The sequence below is a fragment of the Rhodnius prolixus genome, unplaced genomic scaffold, assembly GCF_049639745.1.
Source record: "Rhodnius prolixus isolate KJV_2025 unplaced genomic scaffold, Rpr scaffold_5, whole genome shotgun sequence".
Lineage (NCBI taxonomy): Eukaryota > Metazoa > Arthropoda > Insecta > Hemiptera > Reduviidae > Rhodnius > Rhodnius prolixus.
In genome coordinates, this window is record NW_027411624.1 from 18,878,402 (window position 1) to 18,894,878 (window position 16,477).

General features: G+C 30.6%; 1 protein-coding gene across 3 annotated transcripts; it reads right to left on the reverse strand.

The window, feature by feature from the left end:
- Nucleotides 1-15: 15 nt before the first annotated feature.
- Nucleotides 16-15,247, reverse strand: LOC141458737 (cyclin-dependent kinase-like 4). 3 transcript variants are annotated; one of them, XM_074137106.1, is made up of 14 exons: nucleotides 14,931-15,247; nucleotides 13,864-13,973; nucleotides 12,783-12,968; nucleotides 10,924-11,112; nucleotides 10,092-10,270; nucleotides 9,057-9,169; nucleotides 8,452-8,629; nucleotides 7,708-7,889; nucleotides 6,138-6,499; nucleotides 4,530-4,660; nucleotides 2,771-2,997; nucleotides 1,874-1,917; nucleotides 1,605-1,696; nucleotides 16-201 (listed from the first exon to the last, which is right to left on the reverse strand). In XM_074137106.1, the coding sequence occupies exons 3-14, from the start codon at nucleotides 12,948-12,950 to the stop codon at nucleotides 198-200; spliced, it is 1,869 nt and encodes a 622-aa protein (XP_073993207.1). In that variant the 5' UTR covers nucleotides 12,951-12,968; nucleotides 13,864-13,973; nucleotides 14,931-15,247; the 3' UTR covers nucleotides 16-197. The 3 variants fall into 3 exon arrangements, with proteins under 3 accessions (XP_073993207.1, XP_073993206.1, XP_073993208.1); XM_074137105.1 differs by lacking the exon at nucleotides 13,864-13,973; XM_074137107.1 differs by lacking the exons at nucleotides 13,864-13,973; nucleotides 14,931-15,247 and adding an exon at nucleotides 12,605-12,706 and having other exon boundaries at nucleotides 12,783-12,905.
- Nucleotides 15,248-16,477: the final 1,230 nt, after the last annotated feature.

The following is a 16,477-nucleotide window of genomic DNA, read 5'->3' on the forward strand; positions in this document are numbered from 1 at the left end:
AAAAAAAACATCAAGTAAAAAAAATTTTTTTTTATTGCAAAACTATTTCTTTCACAGCCTTTTCTTTTTTATTGTACCCTTTTACACGTCCAACATGTCTTGTACATATTTTTAAGTTCCGTTATTTCCGATTGGCTGAAGCAGAACAGGATTGGGATAGGGAAATTCAAGTATAAGGGTCACTTTCGTTAGTAAGCTCATCTGGAACAAAAACACATAAGTACATGTTAGTAAAGCCCAGCTCTTACGGTACGCCGAGGTACACAGTGGAGAAATCTGGAGTTATCCGCCTTCGGCGCTAAGAACATAAACGGTGAGACACATAATCACTTACAGTTGTTGGACGCAGGGCCAAGTCAGCTACTGTCAAGAAAGCCCAAGAAGAAGTGTAGAGTTTGGCATGTCTAGACATGACGGCCGCCATGAGAAAGTGATAGTTGTTTAAAATTGGGCAAAGGGAGCCCTTAGTAGGTCTAGTGAAAGAAGTGAGTTGGCATGTACAGTAGAGAGTCGACAGCCGTGCATGCTTGTTCCTCTATCAACACGAAATGATCGAAAAGTATAATTTCGACAGAAATGTTTTCATAAAAATGGGTACTAAGAGGGACAAGAGCTTTTCTGCCCACTCAGGTTTTAAGAACGGGATGGCACTTGCAGATTTTTTGGGTAGATTGAATAAACAATAAATCCCCTAACTAATAGCGATGCTATTGTTCAAGGAAGATTCAGAACAAAAAAGATATAATAATAACTGATTATTATAAACGCTTACGCTTCGAGTGATACAATAAATTAGTGTTCATATATTTTAATATATTTTTTGTACAGTAAGAATAGCTTTAGTAGGGTTTTATCCTCAAAAACAAAAAGATTCAAATCTCAAAAGGGGAACTTCTAGATACAACACATGAACGTTTTTTCTGAGCCATTACTTTTATATTGTTAGTTTATAAAAGTTACTGTTTTTAATGTCTTAAAATGATATTACTTTTTTCTTAGGAGAAGGCCATACTCTCTCTGAAAACTTTTCAAATCATGAGATACCTCTAACATCTGGCAGGGGATGTAGTAGAGACTCGCCTGGGCTGGAAGAGACTTGCCTCCATTAAGGGACGCACAATAGACCTTAGAGGTTGCAGTGCACTTTCATATCTCCCCACCCGCAGAAAATGAAACAAAACAATGAAACTATTTCTGATTTATGAATGGAGAACGGCAGTAGATCTTAAGATTTGAGACTCGCGTTCTGTACCATACTTTCGAAGTTATTGCGCAACTCATAAGCACGTTCTATGAGTTTAATAAAGCGATGTTTAGGTTTTTATTTATTACGTTTTTATAATGGCAAAAATAAAATAAATAAATAAATAAAAAATAATAAGCAGAATAAAGGCTCCTAAAATCCTTTCAGGTTCAATAATTTTTGAAACTAAAATCCTTAAATTAATTTGAGCAATCTTAAATATATACACAATAAAAATAAAACTTTTAATAAAGAGAAGTTAGTTTCAATAGACACCGTATAACTTAAACCTAAAACTAAATTTTTTTATGGGCTGTTTTTTCTCAATAAATAAATGTTCTCTAGTAAATATAATAATTACTTTTTAAAAGGAACTCTTAGTTCTTTTTCAATGTAATCTTCAATCTTTTGTTCTCGATTAATAGATTTACTACAGTCAATGCATGACTCTTCCTGAAATTAGAACGAATTTTAAGTAAAAGAAGATAATTTTTTTTAAAATAACGCAATTAAGTAAAAGAAGATAAAAAATTTGTCAATATGAACTTAAATAGAATTCTTATATTTCTGCAAATTTTTTTTGGCACCTATTTTTCTTAAATTATTCATTATACAAGATTATTTATTTACCTGTTCAGAACTTTTCTGATTATCTTCATTTCTTGAAGACATTCCTAGATTTAGAGGGATTAAAAACAAAATTAGTCACCTATTTCATTGTCAGATTGTAAATTATATGTTTCATACATTTTAAGAATAAATTAACATAATCAACATGATAAATAATACAATAACATAATATAATAAACATAATAAATGACGTAATAAATCAACTTAATCAAAAATGAATCTTAAGAAAAAAAAAAATTCTCATCAATACTTATAATTTTAAAAAGTTATTTCTTTGAGTATGTACATAATAAAAGATAATGAACATTCTAGTTTTTGGCTTTCCAGTGTCTAGTAAATAATTCCTTGTGTGGTAAGGATTACATTACAGTATTTTAACGATGAAACTTTTAAAATTATCTAAAGTATCTGTACAATTTTTTTACCGCAAATAACATCAAATTTTTGAGGTGCGTCGTTTTTTGAAGAGACAATGTTCATTCTTTAGAAACACACATTCTAGTTAAAAATAGACGGAATAGGCCTACGAGCAACTTTTCGTGTTATATTTGCCTTAAAGAGACTTTTCTTTCTGTACTTTGGTTTTAAAGGCAAACTGGGTCGAACGAAAGCCTTTTGAAAACAATTTTTTCGATATCAAGTGTTAAGAATCAAATCTTCTAACATGACAACTAATTCGTTATATCTCTTTCTGTTGGACCCCATCCATCGCAACGAAGTAGAAGACAACAGTTATTAAATTTACAATTTCAATCAAATTTTTCGTTACAAGTATCTATATTCGAATTTAAAATGGTATTTTATCAAAAACGCAATGGCCTAACTTTGGTTAAAAATGAAATTTCTATTCGAAAGAATATAATAGCTTAAAAAATGACTTAGTCACTGAGTACATACTCTGCAAATCTAGTAACCTAGTATCTTCCTCATCTGGACATCTTAATAAGTTTCGAAAACATTGTTTTATGCTCAATTCATTTTCAATCAAATTTAAACCAACTTTTCGTAAAAACCGTGTTGGTGGTAACATATTCTGTTTAAATTGAACATCAATTTTATTTTTTCCAACCAAATCTTGACTATCTGATGAAACTGGTTTGACTTTTAATAGTTGAATACTCTTTCTGTAATTGAAAATTTTATTATATTTAGAAATTTAAAATATACTTGGAGAAAGTAAACTGTAAACCGTTTAATATGAATTTCGGTCCACTTATCTTCATTGCTAGATAGTATCCAGTAACACAAAACTTTTATGTAGTTTAAACTCTGGGGGAATTAATAATCTAGCCCAGCGTTCCCCAACCTGTGGTGCGAGCTGCTGGTTGGTGGTACGAGAAAAATAATCAATAATGGCGGACATAAAAAATTTAAAATAAATCATAAAATATCATACGTAGAAACGTTTTTTTCCTATAATTCATAAACATTATTTTAATTAATAATATTATACAGAAAGTTGTTAATATGTACCGTAATAAGGTTAGTCTGTCTCACGATATGAGAGAAAATATAATAGCACGTTTAACAGGATTAAAAATTGTCTTACGTGGAGTATTTTCCAAAACCCGAAATCACAAATGATAATTGGAATTCAAACCCTTTCTATAAAGAAAATTTAGGAAAAGCTACTTCATTATCAATAAAAGATAAAGAAAATTTAATAGAATTTCATGTGACAGAACTTAAATATTGACTATGTAAAAATCTGCTTAAAGAGACTTGATTGTAATGAGTAAGCTCTATCCAAGCAACATTAAATTTAATTGGTACTTAGAGGTAGTTGAATGCTTAAAAGAAATTAATTTAGAAGATTTGGGCACAAATATAATAATCCTAAAGAAGAACTTTGTAAATTAATTAATAATTTTGAAGAGAAAAATATGTACGCAATTTTTAATTATTTAAAAAAAGTGTTAAAACTAATATCAGGGAAGGGATTAGCTATGAGGTTAGCATACTGGACTCCCACGCGGAGGTCCCGGGTTCGAATCCAGCAGCTGACCCTTAGATTTTCTCTTCCTAGGAGCTTCTTACAGCTCACTGTCCGGTGATGGACAGTGTTGTCTGTAACAAGAGAACACTGTCCGGAGGCCGGCAGTGCACTGGAAAAAGCTCCGGGCGCTAATGACCTCAGCTGTTGATGCGCCAAAAAAAAAAAAAAAAAAAAAAAAAAAAAAACTAATATCTTATACGTTACAAAGTTCATAATAAAATAACAAACTCCGGATAACAAATTTCACGAAATACAATAATTTTTACGAAGTGGTACAATTTTTAGCATGATGTACTTACCAAGTGGTACGCGAGCCAAGAAAAGGTTGGAAAACGCTGTCCTAGCCGAAGAAAGTAGAGGGTATTTTCAATTTACGATATGAATTCTGTCAGAAAAAAAATAACAGTATTCTAAGGCATGCAGTGTATGTAAGGAGGGTTTATCCAATATTATAAAGAAAATTTGGAAATTTTATCGTTAACAGAAAAAGAGAAAAAGATTGTCAAAGTTGGGTGCTTTTCAATGTTACAATTTTTAATTTTGTACCCGCCATCTTATCTCACAGTTTTAGTGTTGAAGACATTTGAGCCAGTACTTAAAAGGATATCTAAACTGACTGGATCAGCAAATTTTTCTAAATAAAAAATTAATATAACTTACTCATCCAATTTTCGACTAATGGAGCTCTCTCCTAGCTGATAATATATATTTTCAATTAATGTTGAAGGTAATGTATCAGTCGAAGATTTAGTACTTTCTTCTTCCGAATCTTCCAATTCTGATTCTTCTTCCTGCATTTTATTTAGGATATTTTAGTTATTAAATTTTAAGAAAAAGTTTTATTAAAACAGATACAAAAGAGAACTTAAAAACGAAAAGAAATCAATTCGAGAAATGATGCTGCTCACAGCAATACAATGAGGTAAAAAAGATGTAACACCTCACCGGGATAATGTACGAGTATTTTAAAAGAGTTTGCAGCTTATTGATCAAAAAGAAACAGAGGTAAATTTATTTCAACTTAATGAAATAACTTTAGGTTAAATTTTATGAAGTTTAATTTTATGCTCTCAAATAATGTTATCTTTTATAAACAAATTCAAGAAATTAGGCCAATGACATAAATAATCTTAAAGAAAATTTAATGATGTTCCGATTGGTTAATTAAATTAATTGTTGTCTAATCCTTATCTAATTTAAGGCACTTGTACATATATATATAAAAAAAATAGTGCTTTGTCGAAAATTGTTTAAAATTGGACCATGGTTTATCTATATCAGCGTTTCCCACAAGTGGTAAGCGAGTTGCTGGTTGGTGGTACGCGAAAAATAATCAGTAATGGCGGACATAACAAAATTAAAAAAGAAAATCAAAGCATAAAAATCTCCTTCCTTATAATTCATAAAAAATATTTTAATTAATAATATTATACAGTAAAGTTGTTAATATGTAGAGTAATAAGATTGGTCTATCTCAAAATATAAGAGAGAATATAATACATTTAACAAGATTAAAATTGTCTTTCATGAAGTATTTTCCAAAACCCGAAATCACAAATGATAATTAGAATTCAAACCCCCTTTTATGAAGAAAATTTAGGAAAAGCTACTTCAATATCAATAAAAGATTAAGAAAATTTAATAGAATTATCATGTGACAGAAATTAAATGATAACTATGTAAAGATCTGCTTAAAGAGACTGATTGTAATGAGTAAGTTCCATCCAAGCAACATTAAATTCAATTGGTACTTACAGGTAGTTGAATGCTTAAAAGAAATTAATTTGCACGAAATACAATCATTTTTACCAAGTGGTACAATTTAGCATGATGTAACTACCAAGTGGTAGGCGAGTCAAAAAACGTTGGTAAACGCTGATCTATATGAACTAATTTTTGGCGCAAATGAGATGTAGCCCTATCCAACAGTCAAATCAACCTGGTAGGACCCAGCCTGAACAGCATGGTTGATTCTCGTAGGTTTTGATCCAAAAATTGATTCCAATTTCAGACCGTCTATAGAGTTCCTCTGATACTGTATTTTTATTGAAGCCAATGTTTTTCCGAAGACTTTATCCGTCTAACTTACATCATATATCTTTTTATTTTATCCCAGCCTTCATCAGAAGAAGTATTGCAATAGGATAGATTTTGATAGGAATTAAAATGTACTGTTTTACCGTTGTTCAGTTCAAAAGGAAGGAAACTAATGCAGTTCTCTAGAAAAAACACCTTCCATGTAGTGCCCGTTTTATTTATATAACTTACACTTTCTTCAGTTGTTTCTCTAGTTTCTTCATGAGACATTTTTTCTTCAGCTACCACCTCTTCTTTAGCCACCATCTCTTCTTCAGCCATCATCTTTTCTTCTGGTAATGATGGCGCTTCCAGTACTTCTTCTTCTTCTTCTTCTTCTTCATGCAGGAACTCTTCTTCCTGTATCATTTCTTCTTCGGTCATCATTTCTTCTTCAGACATTTCTTCTTCTTCTTCTTCGGTCGTCATTTCTTCCAACATTTCATCCAATATTTCTCTTTCAAATGCTATTTCTTCTTCTTCACCAACCTCTCCAATCACATACTGATTTTCTTCTGGAAATGTCTCACAAGGTCTTGTTAGGTAGTGGAAGCCTGAAAAAATAATTATTTTGATTTACTTTTTCTATATTGTATTATCTTCAACAATGTTTTCATTAGAAGTGCAAAATTGATTTAGAATGTTTAAAAAATATGAAATCTAAAAATGTTTACTTAACTGAACCTCATACAGACGTTCTTTTACTACAAACCTTGAGGTTTTGCAACATAGTTCATTAATAGTAAACGGGTAGAATTAATATTAGATAAATAATAGAACTGTACATTACTAGAATACAGAAGGAAGGATCTTTAGATTAAAGCCTAACGAATCCTTAATCCAGAAATGATCTTGATGCAAGTTTTCTGAAAAAATGTTTGAAGTAAATGTTATAGACCTTGAAGTATTTACTGTGTACAAGATTTTAGAAAAAAATCTTTAAAAAGTGACGAATCCTTTCCAGTAAAGTAATACTTTTAGTCAAATCTGTTTTGGCAAAAAGCTAATTACAGGGAACTCTGCTAAACAAAACATCTAATTAAAAATTTTAGAAGTCCATTTTTTTTTTAATCACACCACACCAAAATGGCAAAACAACCTTTTTATTCACTAAGCTGAAGTCTCAAAATGTAAATTTCCGATAAGAACAAGAATCGAAAAACTTCATGATTCCAATATTTTCTAAAAATTAGAAAATTAAGAGGGAGAAAACGTTTACTTATCTTAAACTGAAAGCGCTCATATAATTTCTGTTACTCTTCTAATAAAGAATGTTTTATAATAGTTCAGATTTTCGAAATTTTGCCAGGATGTTTTGAGGTACTATTAATGACGAAAAAGTATTTTTTTTATTTTTTTGCAAATGGTCTATGTGTGTGTCTGTATCCACCACAATTAAAAAATGAAAAATTGGAGAAAGTTTAAATTTAATATTTCGTTCAGGTACCACTAGTGGATGCCAATCGGTCAATCAGAAGAACTACTGTACAGAAGAGTCTTTTTTTTTACGGATCTGATTAAAAAAACATGAATATTGGATATTAAGCACAATAAATATAACCAGCTCTTATTGATAAGAGGGCTCCATTCAACCAAATAAGAAAATTAAAAAATAAAAATTAGCTTAACCTATTCCGGATTATTAAGTTAAAGTGCTCTCTCTCTCTCTCTATGTATATAAATCTATTGTTCTTCTTTAATCATCCAGTTTTAATAATTTATAAATATTTTTGAAAGAGAAACTTAAAACAAAATATTTTACCACTTAATTGATATTTTGGAAGTTTGTAACGGCGAATAGCATTTTTTAAAATAGTATTTATTTCAGTTTCTCGTAAAACTTTTCTTTTCAGATTTTCCAAATAAGCTTCAGCAAAATTATCTTCATTCAGATAGTCATGCTTCATTAATTGCTCGGCAGTAAAACGTTCCTCGGGATTCAGCCTATTAAAAAATGACGTTTTTTTGTAATTTTTTTTTAATTATTCGTAGTAACATATATATTATCTTTTTAAAGATAACGCAAAGTCCTTCTTAATCGACTTTGAGCTCCTCCTTCACATTGTTTATAGCCCAAACCTTACACACTTAGATTACTATTTCTTCCCGTTCGTACAATTTAACATGATTACAAAAATAGCTTTGATGAAACAGGAAGTTTATAAATTTTATTCAAGCATAGCGCCTAATAACAGATGATTTTCGCATTGTAAACCTAAAGTTCGTTATAAACAAAATTACTGTAGGCTTAACTATCTTTCAACTAAACGTTGGAAAACGCAGATACCGCATTGTAGCCCAACTTGTAAGTAACATGAGGATTAGAAACTTTGTTCGTCAGAACTCTTCTCGCCAATTGCCTCATCCCAGTTTTAAGAAAACTTTCAAGTTTCTCGTCTAAGCACACATTGTTGTGGAATAACCAGTATCAGAAAACTACGGTAAACAAAATTAATAAAAACTTATTAAAAAATAAATGTAGTAAAAGAAATAAAATTATTATTACTTTAGACAATCATTTGTAAAAGAAATGGCATTTCGATCGCAAGAAGGATATTTACAGCATAGAATGTATACCAATGTATAAAACTGCGGTGGATCAAAAAATATTTTAATAACACCTTTCTGTTCCTTTCCAGTTAAGAAATCTCCCAACCTTTTCATCTGTGTTTTTGTTAGCCAACCTGCATATGAATTGCCAGTGATTTATGAAATCTCATAAATATTTACGACAAAAATAATGTAATTGTTTGATCTCGATTTTAATTAAATAGACAAGGGAAAAGAGAATTTATTTTGTACTAGGGACTGAGTCATCTTAAGGGCTTTATTAATTAGCTTAATTAATAAATGGTACTTTTTTAATTAGTAGCTAGTTTTGATTTTATTAACGTTAAAGGTTAACTGTTGATTTTTCTCTGGTTGTCACTATTCTGTAATTGGCAATAATTCATTTTTTATATGAATCTATCAGTCACAAAAAAACATGAATTATTCTTAAATGAAAATGCTAAATAAACAAATGAAACACAACTAATTCGTTTCTAGGTGTACATAAAGTCATTATTTATTATTATTATTAATTCATTAGTTATTTTATGAAAAACCTACCACAATATCTTGTAATCAATGACAATTGATCAATATCAGATTCTCCAGGAAAAAGAGGTTCTTTATTTTCCATTTCCATAACAATACAACCCAGCGCCCAGATGTCAATTGAACTAAAAGAGTAAAATTAATTGCATTTTGAAAATTAGGTTTAAAGCTAGTTAAAAGATATAATTTTATTATTTTTTTAGTTATAATTTTTTCCAACCTAATGTAATCTATTCTGAAATAAAACTGTAGGATCACTTTACAGTAGATTAAAAATCGAGAAGTCAGACAGAATAACAATAAAACGTGTCAGTAGGCTGTTAGTGTCCAAAGTTGACCTATGTCAAGAGATTTTTACGTTCCATAAAAACTAAAAATAAATTAATAAAAGAAACAAGAGTGCTGAAATTGATAAATACTTTGAGAATAAGAATTCTAGAAGAATATCCAATTTTGGATATCGAAAATTGTGCTAAAGATTTTTAGTATTAGTATTTTTCTAATTTATGATAAGAGTTGCAGTTCTCTAATTTTTTAAATGAAACCAGAACCCAACATTCCTAAAATATAGAGTAAAAAAACAGTTTTTAATTAAAAAAATATATGAATGAATTTGAATTAATTTTCAAAATACTGCCACTTTTTTTAAAGAAGCTTTTTTATTTATTTATTTTTACTTTTTATTGCCACTCTTCAAGCTCCTTAAATAAGGCTAAGTGACAAAGGACTATTCGAACGGAGGATCTATCAGCGCCAGTTTACTTTTGTTCCTGAACATTAACAAAACACTAATTATTATTATTTTGTTTTTCTATTTAAGGGGCGTCAACAGCTGACTTCATTGGCACCCGGAGTTTTTTTCTAGTCCACTGCCGGCCTCTAGACTGTGGTCTTTTGTTACTAATTATTAAAATTATCCCATTGATTTGTAGTAGCAAGCCATCTCTCTGCCAGCTTCTGCATCCCTAGCTGATATTATTTCTTGTTTTGAAATAAAGAAATATTGCACGCAACAATTTAATTAAACTTCCATTTAGTTAACATTACCTGTCATATCGATCACTGCTAAGCAGTAACTCTGGAGCACGATACCATCTGCTTGAAACGTATTGTGTGAACGGACACAGATGTGGTACTAGATATCTAGCTGAATTAAAGTTTTTCAGTTTTATTACATTGTTTTCCGTAACTATTATATTTTCAGGTTTCAAATCCCTATGTACAATCTGAAATGTAGACATTTTTAATGTTACGAAAAGATTGAGGAGTAGTAAAAAAGTTTTTTCAAGAATTACTTATTTATCGCTTTAGGGATAAATTAGTGAGATCGCATTGTACTTATTGCTTACGCCGTTCAGCGGGCGTAAATGTATATAAGGCGCTATGTACCAGCTTACCGTAAGTCCCGTTTGACCATAAGTTGCTAGCTTCCCGGTCAATATCATTTTGTTCCGGTCATTTTATAAAAATAAAAAAGTGCTAGCTGAGCGCTGAATTATCATTCATGAATAGAGCACAGAACAAATTTCATTACCAGGAATTGTTATTATGTTAAGCATATTATTCTACAGGTAGTAGAAATTACGGGTGTAACCTAGGATGAGATGGTTCGTAATTCTGGTTGAATAGAAAGAATTGGAAGACAGAAACACTATTGTTAGGAGAACTCTGCTGAACGAGAAATACTTTACAATGAGTTGTCATATGTTCTTTCACAAAAAGTTAGTAATACTATTAATTACAAATTAACATTAATATACATTTTAATTATTGAAAAGACCTCAGGAAAAGTTTTACAAAAGTCAAGTTGCCTATGAATGATGAATGAAGTATTATTTAAATTATCACCATATAATTTTGAAAAAAAAGGTATACTCACAAAGCGGGAATGCAAAAATTCTAAAGCTCTTGTCAACTGTAATGTATAACCACGTACCAAATTATATGGCATCATCCCTGAATTAAGTCTATCCAGCAGTGTGAATTTGTGATATACGTATACAATGAAAAAATTATTCTGTTGTCTAAAAGCTTCCAACATTTCTGACACACTATCATGGCACAGACTCTAAATGTAAAAAATAGTGATAGATTTAACAATCAAAATGAAAGTATCAATTTTTTTCAGTGAATTCTTAGTAGGAGAGAGTTCATGTAAACTATTGCGATTCGTTATATTTGTTAAACGATTTAGAGATATGTTAAAGTTCAAATTATTAAGTTATAAATAATTATAACTTAAAAATTAATGCGGATGCATAAAAACAAATCTACTTCACTCCCCAGCTGTTGATCAGCGTGCTGACCGCATCCCTTGGATTTGCAATAATTTCTCCTTCAAAGTTAGGTGCAAATATATAACTTCTGTTAGCCAGTAAGCTATTAAATTTTCTCTCACAAAGTACACTAAATACAAAAATATAAAAAGTGATCTGGGTAGCAAAGTCTTGACTAAAGGAAGTTCAATGCTATCAAGCACTTCAATTTTTACTTTTAAAAAATTATTGCGTGTAGCTTTGTTCTCTCGTGGTGACACAATTGCTTTGCTATTTACCAAAGCTGGATTAGGCTTGATCACTTCTGAGATTTACCGAGATTCTCCTTATGTCGCTCTAAATATATTATTTGGAAAAAAATTAAGATGGTTCTGGAGGAAGGATGAGAGGCTTAGTTCTTTCACCATCATTAAATTTCACATATTACTTTTAACATTTGAATAATATATTACAAAGTTCTGGCACTTGTGGAACATTAGGGAAAGTGGCAAAGGATCTAAGGGTCCTTTGAATGAAATAAGGTAGTTGAATGAAAATTACACTTCGATTCTTTTGTTTTGTTTTTAACTATAGATGTTACAATATTTACAATTTTTACTTTCACCACAGAATGTTGATACTGCTTAGTCAAGTAGTAAGGGAAACTAATAATTTAGAAACTTTCTGCAGAGGAAAATATTAAGCTTAAAGTGTGCAAATAACGCACTTGATATTGCAAATAATGTTCAAATAGTGCAAATAGAAGGAACTCCTTGTAGCTGCTATCCATAAGACAGCTCGCGCTTTCTAGCGACTAACGCTCGTACTAACAACCTAATGAATTGCTCTGCAATTTTTACTTTGACTAAATGGATAGATAAATACTATGATTGTTTTATTCATTCACCAACAGATAGAAAAAAATCTGGTTATGTGTTTTTTTGACAAATTATTCTCATTAAAGTTCTAATGTTAATCAAATATTGTGAAATTGGTGACAATATATTTATATTTATGTGACAATCAAAAATAATATTTCAATTTATTGTTTAAATTTATTCATGATAATAATTAATCAACTGCGAATTACGAAATGAATAAACGTGCTGATCTTGAAACGGTTGAAAGAAACGTCCAATGTTATAATACTTTTGGGAACGTTATTTATTTTTATGTGAGCGAGTCTCTTGACTTAAGGCGTTTTAAATGCCAGGGAGAGTTCTTTGAGAGGAAAGTTTTATAAGATAATTAGTAATCATTGCAAACTCATAATTTCTTAATTTACAATATTTCTGGCATCAATACCTGTTCATCTCATAATGATTTCTCTTCTTCTACTTGGGAATTCATAAAAGTACCTCAAACTATCCAATCACTGTATTGCTGTTCATCTTTTCAACTATTTAGCTTATTATAATACAATTAGAAAATTAAAATGCACATTAAGTAATTAGAAAATGTGAAAACCACAATAGATACCTACTCTCATCAGACTGACTTCTCTAGTTGCTAATTTTCTCGCATTCATAGTTATTTCAGAAGTTTCAAATCTTTTTATAGCTACAGCGTATCCTGTCTTTTTCACGATGCCTTTATACGTGATATTGTAATCACCATGTTCAATAACGCTTTGTAGTTCATACTTGTCCATTTTTTAATGAAATAAAACCTAAATAATTTTTTTTAATTGTTAAAAATATCTTTTTAAAAGTAGAATATATCTAGTATTTTTATTGTAATAAACTCGTTTTAAAGAACGAGTGGATTTCTATGACCAGTACTGCTGGCTATCCAGTGTAGTAAAAAGGATTACCCATTTAAGCATTAAGATTTGAGAATGGAAAATAATGAATTTCCGATCAAACGATATTTCTACTATAAATCTGGTTCTAAGATTTAGTATTCGATACTGCTTCAAAGTTTTCTGTTGTGTGGACTTGCCGAGGCCAAGGTCATGCAAGAAAGTCTTAAGTATCAAGTATGCTTAAAGACTTATTATTATGTTATTACGTCAGATAGATCATAGCGTTCATATATTTTAAAATTTAGAATATATTCTTAATAGTTGGTTCTAATATTTGAATTTCAAGAAAGCTTCGTCGTTACAACTCACCTCTTACTATAGAGCTTTCTAGAACCTTTGGCACTACCTCTGAAAGCTATAAGAGAAAACTAAATAACTAAAAATGAAGCTGCCCATCGCAGGACCATTAACTAAATTATAATAAATTATGATCTTTTTCTAATTATTAGTCCAACCCTGTGAGCATAGTCATAAAATTTAACGGGAGATCAATTGATTGAGTATCTGTACAAATTTCCAGGCGATTCTAGACCATTTAGTTCTTAATTTCATTAAGAGCTCTTTCATGATTTGTGAGCCTTCTCATTATTAGTATAGGAAGGGATGTTATTTACAAACGCTTTTTTAAATTAAACTTCGAAAACTTTTTTCTTAACTTAATTGATATTTTTAACCACTTATTACTAATGGTGGATGCTGGCGAATGCAGCTGTCACGAAGCTTGTAGACCAACCCCTACAAGGCCAAATAGGTGATTTACCTAATTACCCCTTCTTCCTCACTTGTCTTTCTCGAAATGAACTCCACTCTCTGCAACCTCGTGAATTTGCTGTTTTGAATGGTTTGAAGTTCAAAGTGGCGGGGACATATCTATACAAAATTAATTTCAAACAGATGCTAAGTTGTAATCAATGCAAAAAGAGAGAAGATTTATGACAAACACAGTGATGAAATGCCGGAAATATAAAGACAAAAGAAATAAACTTTTTAGCACAATGTACGGACATAACAACCCTTTCTGTTATGAGGACATAGTATTTTCAAATAATACTAGTCTGTTGATCGAGTTGTTCTGGCCAAACAGTATGTCTGCATTTAATATGAGAGGGTATGAATGGAGAGTAAATGAGGTAGGTCTAGAATCTTGGCACACTTGACACTCTTAACTACTCTGAATAATCTAGACTCTAGATTATTCAGAGTAGTTAAGAGTGTCAAATGTTCTAACCCATATTCTATGCATTCTTTGCATATTTTCTCTGCTTATTATAGTGTGTGGTTACATCTTGGATATATTTTGGGTTGGGTATACGCGGGTGTGAGGAATATCGAGTGTTCCACCTCAACAGTATAGTCAGGCATAAATGAATTGTGTTGTTAGATCGATACGTACGGTTCTTGGCAAGCAAGTGTTCGACTCTATCAGCTATTTGACGCATGGCAATTGATTATATTGTAGATATAGGGAAAAATGCCAATGCAAAAAATAAATAAATAAAAATAATAAAATTAAAAAAGTTCAAGTTACCACCTTGTGGTTATTACAGTAACAAAATTCAATATAGTACATTAGGAAGATAAATCTATCAAAAAAAAAAAAAAAAAAAACGATTTAGAAATCGTTTAATGAAATCTCATGGTATAAAATTTTCTTTAAATCAACTACATTAAAATATCTGCTATATTTATGACAGTCCTTCTTAAGCAGAAGCTTTCTAACTTCAGAAGCATCTATCCTCAATTTTAATATTTTATTTTATTATGTCAGATATCACCATATAACCGCTGAATTGAAGTTATAATCCAAAAATATATAAGTATACTAACCCTTTGCTAATTGCTGTTACTATTTCTTTCGAAAGCTACAGAGCTGCCAGCATGAAGAAATCAATAATAGTGTTCCTAAGAAGAAACAGTCTTCTTGAGAGAATGGAAGCCTTTAAAAACTTATCATTTTAACTTCCAAACCATCCATTTTTTCCCTTAATTTAATTTTACGTTTCAATTTGAATCTTTTATAAGGCATTTTAAGAAAGTTACCATGACATTGAATATTAGAAAAAAAAAATCTCTCAATATAAATAAATATTTTTTTAATAAAGTACAAAAACCATAACATTCCAAATAAATTAACCAGATGGAGCTTTTTAATATTTAACGCGCATTAATATCTAAGGGCATTGACCGCTTCCACTGCATTGCCAGGCCACCGGACAGTGTTTTTTCATTACAGACAACCCTTTAAGGAGGGTACCTGAAGAAAGTTGAGTCTAGAACGAGAAAGCAATTTGCAAGTTCTTTGGGGAAATAGAGAAAATCTTTTACACATTTCCTAAGCGATCGCAATGCCATCAGTCAAGAAACATTTACATACCTGGGTAATTACCAAGGAGGACATACTCTTTTTAGAATCCTCTCTGTTTCTAGGATTTATCTATCATCTGGGACTGGAGGTGAGAAAGGAATAGCCTGGCACCAGTAAAGAGGGCACAATAGATCTTAGAGTTCGTAGTGGTGACCTTCCCAGGAAAAAAGCAGGCAGGCAGGCCTCGAACCAAGGTTCTCAGACTGGAGGAAAGCCCATTGTACTAACCACTTAATTAATCTCTTTCCATTCAGTATGTCTAATCAGTTTGTATACAATTTGGATCGTTTAGAGTATTTCGAATTAATCATTATGGGAGATGTGCCTAAAAGTTTACTGGAAAAATCGTATCACGTTGGAGCCTTCCCGCACTGTAGGTTTTGTAATTATGTACTCTTAAGGGTATACATACTGTCACAGTTGTTACTACAAAAAGAGCAATTTCTTCTGAAACTTTCAAACATGGCCGTTGTTTTAGGGAAAAAAAATTCGTAAAAAATTATTACTTTGCGGTCATTATGTAAGAAAAATATTTATTTAATTAGTCGCGTGAGACTGTGATCTACAAGGTTTAGCAGCACTTCTATGTCCGATCGATAGTTTCCAGTCCAAAGAAATCTAAAATCGGAAGACTCAAAACAAGATCATTAATGGTATGTAAAAATTAGTCCCATATTTAGCATTTATGTTGTTACATTAAGTTTAAGAACTCAATTCATGCTTCATAATATTCAAGATTTCACAGCTGTTTTGGAAAAATTACGCCCTAAAACTGGTTTCAACTAAATCTGTTAATTTGTAAAAATGTATATATATGAAACGAATTAAATTTTGTTAATTGGGATTACAACCAACACCTAAAAATTCTGTTAATTTTAGAAACTGAGTTACAATAAACTTTAAAATCACACTTTTAGGTTCAAAAGATTAAACAAAAAACAAAACAAAATAATATACACTGCTATTATCATGGCCAACATAGCACACTTTAAATGAGCAATAAATAATC